The 8,007-nt window shown below is 58.8% G+C and overlaps 1 protein-coding gene across 4 annotated transcripts in view; it reads right to left on the bottom strand.

Moving 5' to 3' along the window:
* Positions 1-6,196: 6,196 nt before the first annotated feature.
* The window catches only part of LITAFD (LITAF domain containing), a 3,576-nt gene continuing 1,765 nt past the window's right edge, over positions 6,197-8,007 (bottom strand). For 3 of the 4 annotated variants that reach the window (XM_049638212.1, XM_049638215.1, XM_049638216.1), the window contains exons 2-4: positions 7,764-7,865; positions 6,466-6,610; positions 6,197-6,335 (exon numbers count right to left, since the gene is read on the bottom strand). In XM_049638212.1, the coding sequence (XP_049494169.1) occupies positions 6,227-6,335; positions 6,466-6,610; positions 7,764-7,865 (356 nt within the window). In that variant the 3' untranslated portion in view covers positions 6,197-6,226. The remainder of the gene's footprint in view (positions 6,336-6,465; positions 6,611-7,763; positions 7,866-8,007) is intronic. The other variant, XM_049638214.1, reaches the window with a different exon arrangement.

Below are 8,007 nucleotides of genomic sequence, written 5' to 3'. Positions count from 1 at the left end.
CTGCGTGTACTGTCCCCCTTCCTCGGTCCCCCTCCCCCTCCCCCCGCTGCCCGGGTCTCTCGGTAAACGCGTCTCAGTCCGTCAGCCGCTACCGTCCTTCAGCCCGTGTGCAGCGTGGACGCCCCCGAGTGTGAGCACGGTCCTGGCGGACGGCCCGGGCCCCTTTAGTTCGCTTGAAAACGCTGTTCGATACAATTGAGTTGTCAGGCTTGCTGCCTGTGGGCAGACTGACTCCACAATCTCAGCAGTTTATACAAGCAGGTGAAAGAATTCTCAGTAGAGTTTCCTCGGAACGGAACAGACGGAACAAGAAAAGGAGAGCCTTTTAGCAAAGAGGGCATGCTCACTAGTGGTCAGTACGCTGTTGACTTTGTAAAAAAAACAAAACAAAACAAAAAAAAAAAAACAAAAAGAAAAAAAAAAAAAACCAGAGAAATGAAATTGTATATTTAATGAGTGAACATGTATAATTCACCGCTGGGAGGAGGTGACTTTTTGTTGGGTGCATCTAAGTGACTCTTCACTGATGTTGATATTCATTGTGTGTAGTTTTATTTCAGTCCCAGCCTCGTTTCCTCTTATTTTGGAGCTAATGCCGGCTGCGTGTCTAGTTTTGAGTGCAGTAAAATAGAATCAGCAAATCACACTTATTTTTCATCCTTTCCCAGGATTTTCCTTTCTTTCTGTAGCATCAGTGTATACCAACTCTTCCTGTATATTGCCTTTTTGCTGGAAAATGTTGTATGTTGAATAAAATTTTCTATAAAAACTGGAAATCAGTGAGTGACGTGGAGGTCAAGGGGAGACTTCTGCTCCCCCTGGAGGTCTGTGTTCCCCCTGCTGTCGGGGTTGCTCGTGGATAGTCCTGGTTGTCCGGGGGTTGGATTTCGCCTCTTCCAGGTCATGGTCAAGCTCGAGCAGTGGAAGGTTTCCCGGGAGGAAACTGTTGCCCACATCTGAGGACCAGAAGCATGCCAGAGCCAGCCCGGCACGACTTTGTCTGCAGGTTTCCATGGCCCCGTGTGCGTCTCCGCTCCCCCGGGACCTGCCCCCTCCGTGCCCTGCGAGAGTGGAATCTGGGCAGGCCGGCGAGGCTCTTTCACTGTGTGTTTGACTCTGAGCATGAAAGAGTTGGTCTTTTGTTTGAGGTTTGGCCGTGGGTTGGCTCTAGTAGGATAGCTGGATCGGTATTCTCCCTTAAGTTACTGAGTGACTGCCTGTCGGAAAGACTGGTGATGTGGACATACGCTATGCTTTTACCTCTCCATTCCCTCCGAGCTATAGGGTTCGGCGTCTGAGCTCCTAAAACTGATTTTGGGGCATGGGGTGGAACCCAGCCTTTCAAACAGCTCACTCTAAGCCCCGAGGACGTTCCCATCTATTGACAGCCATCAGAGTTCGCAGAAGGATGAGTCCCTTGGGAACCATAACGCGACCGGAATGAGGGGCATGGCCATCGCACGGGACCCGTACGTGGGAGCCATGTGCAGAGAAAAATTCGAGCGTCCCAGGGTACGGCGTGTGCCATTTTCTGTAACGGCTGTTCTTTGTAGGCAGCCATGCCCTTCCCGCTGGGGGACCAGTCGCCTTTCTCTAAGAACTTCCAAGTCTGCTGCCTCGGGGACCCCCACTTCCAGTAGGAAGGGGTGCGCGTCTCCTGCGTGTTGCCAGAGCGGTAAAAAGGGAGTCTTGTGTGCACGGCACTGAGAGGTGTGGCTTTGGGGCTTTGGTGCGTGACACCATGCTGGGGTGAGGCCCCCCGCAGCTTGAGTCCGTCGGGGTGGGGGACCCCAGACCGGATCCCTGGGACTGCGTGGTGGATCCTCGTCCGGGGCTCCCCCCCTGCACGGCTCTGTGCTTGTTCGGAGGCACGCGGTCGTGGTCTGCTTGGTGTTTAGGATGGGGACACATGAGCGTCGTGCTGGAGTCCCCAGCGAGAAGCCGCAGCGTGGGAGAAGATGGCTCCGGGGACCCCGTGGTGGTCTTGGGGACAGTTACCGAGCTCTGCTGCTGGAGCCTGGTAGCAGCCTCGCGCCATACCTGAGCAGATGAGCACGGCACCGTCCGGGGCACGAGTCCAGGGGGGAAGGAGCCGTCGGAGAGGCCGCGTGACCACGAGCCCGGGGCCAGGCCTTGCCTGAAAACACTGCCAACGCGGACACGCACCTCGGACGTCAGCACGCCGGAACCAAGGGCCCCACGGACTTCTGTGTGGGGCTCCCGCCTTTCCCTCCGTCTTGCCGTTTCTGTCCTGGCCCAGCCCTGTCCAAGAGCACCTCCTGCCACGGCAGAAGGTTCTGTGCGTGGCCCAGAGGGGTAGCCGCAACGACGCATCCCTGCCGGACGCCCGAGATGTGCCGAAGCGGCTGAGGGGGCGGATTCGTAATTTCCCTTAAGTAGCCGCGTGTGGCCAAGCGTCTACCCTGTTGGAGAAAGCCGCTCTAAGCCGATTTTCCTCCGGTTCGTTAGGGCTCGTTCCGGTGACTGGCTCACGCGGAGCCTGGACTTAACGTAGAAAACCGTGGCAGGTTTTCCTGGCCTTTTCTTGCTGGATCCATTTACCGGATGGGAGCAAAGTCAAAGACCAAGCTTCCTGAGGCCTTTGCCTTGTCCCCGGGGGAAGGAGAGCCTGTGCGGACCCGTCCTTCCCGCCTTTATCTTTGAGTGAGGCTTTGAAGCCAGGCCTGCGGGGGTTTTAAGAGCGGTCCGGGCAAGACGCAGGGAGGGCCCCCACGCATCTGACCCGCCGACGGATGGGTGGATCCAGGAGTGGGCCTGTGGGTGCTGACGCCGCGATCTGGCCGCAGTCGGTTCATGTTCACAGACGTGATCGGATGTTGGGAGGGAAAGCCACCCCCCAGCCCCCACGGTGCTCATCTGCCCGCTTTGCCGGCACCGAAGAGCCTGTCCCTTCAGGCTCGCTTTGCAAAGTCCGCCTTGCGTCAGGCAGGCGGCACAGACGCGTTTGAGCCGCATCTGCAGCCGCTTTCAGCCTGAGGCCTCTCCACACCACCACCACCCCTGGCCCTCCTTGCCCCTGCGCGCACAGCACGGCTTCGCCTGGGTGCCCGCGCCCCCCCCCCCCCCCCCCCCAGTGCTCCAAGCTCCCTCCCGACTACGCCCAATAAGCCCCACTCCCTGCGGCCTGGTTCTGGGATAGGGCGGGGGGGGGGTCCCCGTCCCGTCTCTGGGCTGTAGCCCAGATTGGGGGTGAAGGAAGCTAAGAAAACTCAGGCGCTCTTGTAACGACCCTCACCGTTCACTGTGCCCTGCTGCCTCTGGGCCGCCTGGAGTAACCAGGGGACTTCGACAGTTTGTGCCACTTGGCTGGGGTCTGGGCTCGCCTGCTGGAGAGCTGGCCTCAAGACCCAGACTCTGCTGGCCTCAAGACCCAGACTGTGCTGGCCTCGGCATCCTGCTTTCCAGGCCCTCCCAGCTGGCCGTCCTGGGTGGAAGGAGCGGGGCTGTGGGATCCCAGGCTGGGACCTCCCTCTGAGCCCTGGGCCCTTCCGGCCACGCCGCCTAGGTGGCCCTCCGGGAAAGGTGTGCCCTGGGAGAGTGAGGCCTCGGGGCCCCACACCCCAGCCTGACCTTCAGTGAGATCTCGGAACAGGAGTGTGGCTGGGGGGGCTCCCGTTAAGGCGGCGAGTGTGGAGGCCCTGGGAACACGAGGCCAGTGGGGAGAGGCGAGGCGCAGTCACACAGCACTTAGCCCAACGGTTGCTGGAGGGTGCCGTGTGGCTGGACCATCATAGGTTTGGTTTTTATTTTTTTACTATTTTTTTTTTAACATTTATTCATTTTTGAGACAGAGACTGAGCATGAGCGGGGGAGGGGCAGAGAGGGAAGACACAGAATCCCAAGCAGGCTTCAGGCTCTGAGCCGTCAGCACAGAGCCCGACGCGGGGCTCGAACTCACAAACCACAAGATCAGGACCTGCACCGAGTTGGATGCCCAACCGACTGAGCCACCCAGGGGTCCCTCATAGGTTTTAAAAGAAGTCGGAAAGTCTGGATTTTCATCGTGAGTCTGCCAGTCAAATCCCTGAACGACATTTTCTTACGGTGGGCAGGCAGTCTGAGTCAGAAAGGACGGGAGGCTGGTCTGTGATGTCACAGTCGGGAGGCGGCCGGAGCCGTGCGGGACCTCGAGGGCATCCCGGGGACCCACCGCCTTTAAAGAAAAGTACTGTGGGGGCTGAGCCAGGCTGACGGAGGAGGCCCGAACACCGGCACCCTCTGACGCACCGCGAGCAGTGTGTTTGCCACGAGAGGTGCCTGTCCTGGGACTGATGCTCCCGTCGGGACCCATCTGGGAATCACAGTCAAAACCAGCAAGTGCCCCGGTGATCATCGTGGAATCCGTGGAATCGGAACAAGGGCCTCGAGGCGAGTTCACCAGATGCATCTGGTTCTGGCTCAAGACGGGTCTTGGCTTCCTCAGCAGAGCCAGGCGCGCCGGTGACCATCCCCATGTGGCTTGGGTGCCTCCGCGCAGGTGCAGAGCTCCCCAGAACCGGAGATTGGCTCGGTCCCGGTGAAGACGTCCCCTGGGTACTGGCAGCCGGGAGGCCTGCCCTGGCCTCTCAGGGATCATGTCCTGCCGTGTTTGAGCTGGCACAGTCTCCTTCAGGCGTGGACCCAGGTGGGTGGCCACCTGTGTTGTCTACCTGGGCCTCTCTGTCTCCCCGGGTTCACCTGGCACCCCTGTCCCGGCTTGCTGTATCACAGATAATAGACTGGCTCTTGGGTCCAGGGGCCCTATTGGGTCCGATGCTTCTGCTTTTTTTTTTTTTTTTTTTTTTAATGTTTATTACTTTTGAGAAAGAGAGCACGAGCAGGGGAGGAGCAGAGTGAGAGGGAGACACAGAATCCGAAGCAGGCTCCAGGCTCTGAACTGTCAGCACAGAGTCCGACGCAGGGGTCGAACTCACAGACTGTGAGATCATGACCTGAGCCGAAGTCGGATGCGTAACCGACTGAGCCACCCAGGCACCCCAGATGCTTTGGCTTCTAACCCTCAACACCTTGCTAAGATGGGTCCATTTAGGCGTTGAAATGGAGGCTCCCGACCCTGTAGCTAGCACTGAGTCGGAGGTCGGTGCTCTCCCTGGTTCTCCAGAGCATCTGGGGTGTGGGCGGAAAGCCACCTTCCCCTGGCATCTTCAGGGGGCTGACATTCAGATCCAGAGAAATCTGTCCCAGCAGGCTATATGCAGAGGGGCTCTCCCCTGACCTTGTGAGGCTTTGGGGAACTTCTCTGCCTGCTGACTGGTAAACTGCTACACACACACACACACACACACACACACACACACACACACACACACAACCTACCTCCATACCTTTTCAGGGAGCCGGGCCCTGCTGCCTCCAGTTCCTGGAGCAGGGAAACCCTCCTGCCTGGGCTTCCGCATCTATAGGATGCCGAGGGGTGAACATCACAGCAAATTTAGTGCAAATTTATTTAAGTAATCTCTATGCCCAACATGGGGCTGGAACCTACGACCCTGAGATCAGGAGTCAGTTCTGACTGAGCCAGCCAGGCACCTGGTTCTCTTTCTTTTCTGTCTCCTAATTCTCCTGCATTCTTCCCCCCTTCTGTAGGAAATTCACTTTAATTGAAAAGGTGGGTGAATAGCATTCATCTTGTTTTGCAAAATAAAAATCCCTTAGGGGGTGCCTGTAGAGATTACTTAAAAATCTTTAGAAACAAACAAATTCTCTTAGTTTCCTCCCCGCCCCCGCCCCAGGGTTCCCCTCCCCCCCACCTCATCCCCAGCAGACCCCATGTTAACCCAGGGGGGATCCTGGTCCTCGTCAGCTTGGGGCCTTTTAATGTCCCAAGCGTTGACCAAATTCTCGTGGATATTCGAGGCTGTGGATAATGGGGAGTGAGGTGTTCCCCCCACCCTGCCCCCAGCTGGAGGTACAGAGATGTTTTCAGATGCTGAAGCTTGAGCTGAGGGGAAGGGGCCAGGAGAGCAGGAGGTACCACGCCGAGGTCTCTGAGGGGTCAGAACGGCAGGCAGGGAGCCTGAGAAGCTGGTGTGGGGAGTCCCGCTCCCCACGATTCATTCATGTGTCCAATGCTGACCCAGCCCCCTAGCTGTGCCAGGAGGACAGAGAGCAGGCACGTTCACCCCCTCCCTGGGCCAGGAGGGACCCCAGCAGGACAGACGTGAGCAGGCAGAAGTCACTCGGTGGACGTTTATTTGGTGGACCTTCACAGGCGGTGGTAGCAGAAGAGCTCTTGCTGGCACACGGGGCACATGTGCTTCACGTCCATCAAGCTGTCCATACAGAAGGGGAGGAAGCAGCAGCCCAGGAAGCACCTGCAGCCTCAGGAGCAGCGGGGTGTGGGCCAGCGCCCCCCTCCCCGCGCCCCGTCCCCCAAGCCCAGCAGGCCCCACCCCCGCTGATGCCCGGGGCCCCCCCACCCCCACCCCCCAGGAGGCCACTCACCCAAACACAAAAAGACCTGTACACAGCAGCCAGGTGAGAACCCCTGGGACCGGGGTGGTCACTGTTATGATGCGGTTCCCACAGTAGTGACATATGGACTGTACCGGGATGGCAGGGCCCATCCTAGGCATTCTGGTGAACAGAGCTGGGGACGGGGAGGGGGGGGCGGGGGGCGCGGCGCAGCTCAGACCGTGGCCCTCTCCTGGCACTCCTGCAGCCTCTCCGTGCTCCCCTGTACACCCAAGACCCCAGGGTGGGCTCCAGCTCCCTCTCCCTACCCCGTTTCCCCCACCCCTGCTCCTGCTGGCCTGCAGGGCTCAGGGGCCTCTTGCTGGTCAGGAGAGACCCAGGGAATTTGGAAGCATCTCTAGGTTTAAACTGGGCCCCTTCAGCTCAGCGAGCTACCCAGGATAGCATACTCATCCAGCCCCTTTTAGGGGCGTCTGTTGGATGCTCTCAGTCAAAAGCTTTGATGCCCTGGTGAAGACGGTACAATCCAGAATCTACCTGCTGGCGTTCTTGTGTCGTCCTCTCGCGTTTGTACAGCGGGGCCAAAAAATGTGTTTAGCTATCTAAGCCCTGCAACCACGTCTGCAGTCTCGGGTGTGCGGAGAAAGGGGGGCTTGGGTGGTGGCTGAGTTTGTGGTTAAGAAAACAATTCCCACGAGTTTTAGTGTCCTGGCCAAAGGCTCAGGGTCTGGTCTGCAGCCGTGAGGAGGGACTTAGGGGCCTCGCAGGCCTTGATCCCTCTGGGGTCCCGGGTGGGTGAGGGGTGTTGGGATTTGGAATGGACGGAGCCCCGATGTGCGGGATGCAGAATCCCCAGTTTAGCACGGAGCTAAGGAAAGCTCTGTGGCTAGAATGGGTGTCCTTACGGGCCTTTCCATTCTGCCCACTGGGAATGTGCAGAACAACCCTGCAGCTCCTGACCCTTTGAGACCTTTCTCGAGTATTCTGCATTCCTTAACGGGGTTGTGTAAAAACCCCCTGAAGCCCAGGCCCTACCCTGGGCAGGGGCCACCTTCCGCTTCTCTGGTTGCGGCCGGTGCCTCGCACTGCGGAGTCCAGGGGGTTTGCCCCACGAGCCTGCCCTGAGTGCCCACTGCAGAGCAGCCCCTGCGCCACTCATTTCATGTTGGAGAGGAGGGGCTGTGGCCAGCCCTGGGGGGGTCACACGGCTCCCGGGGGGCAGCGGAGAAGGACTTTCAGAGGAGGTGCTGTTGGGGCAGAATCTCGAAGAGTGGGGCAGGGCAGCCTGAGCCCAGGAAAACCGAAGGGGAAGGAACAGAGGTACTCACCCGGGTGAATGGCCGGGGGGCCTTGGACATATATTGGAGGGGGCCCTTGAACTCTTGGAGGCCAAGGACCAGGAGGAGGAGGGGGACGAGGACGAGGAGGCTCTTTGGGAGAGAGGAAGGAAACACAGCCTCAGACCCAAAGTCCCGCCACTTGCCAGGCGCTGAGCTGACAAGGTGGCCAGCCTGCCAGCCTGAGGGTATCACCCATTTTACAGGAGGGAAAGCCAAGGCCTGGAGGAACGAA

The sequence above is a fragment of the Panthera uncia genome, chromosome E3 (assembly GCF_023721935.1).
Source record: "Panthera uncia isolate 11264 chromosome E3, Puncia_PCG_1.0, whole genome shotgun sequence".
Classification (NCBI taxonomy): domain Eukaryota; kingdom Metazoa; phylum Chordata; class Mammalia; order Carnivora; family Felidae; genus Panthera; species Panthera uncia.
The sequence above is the reverse complement of the archived record's forward strand: the minus strand, read 5'-3'. Positions and strand labels throughout refer to the sequence as shown.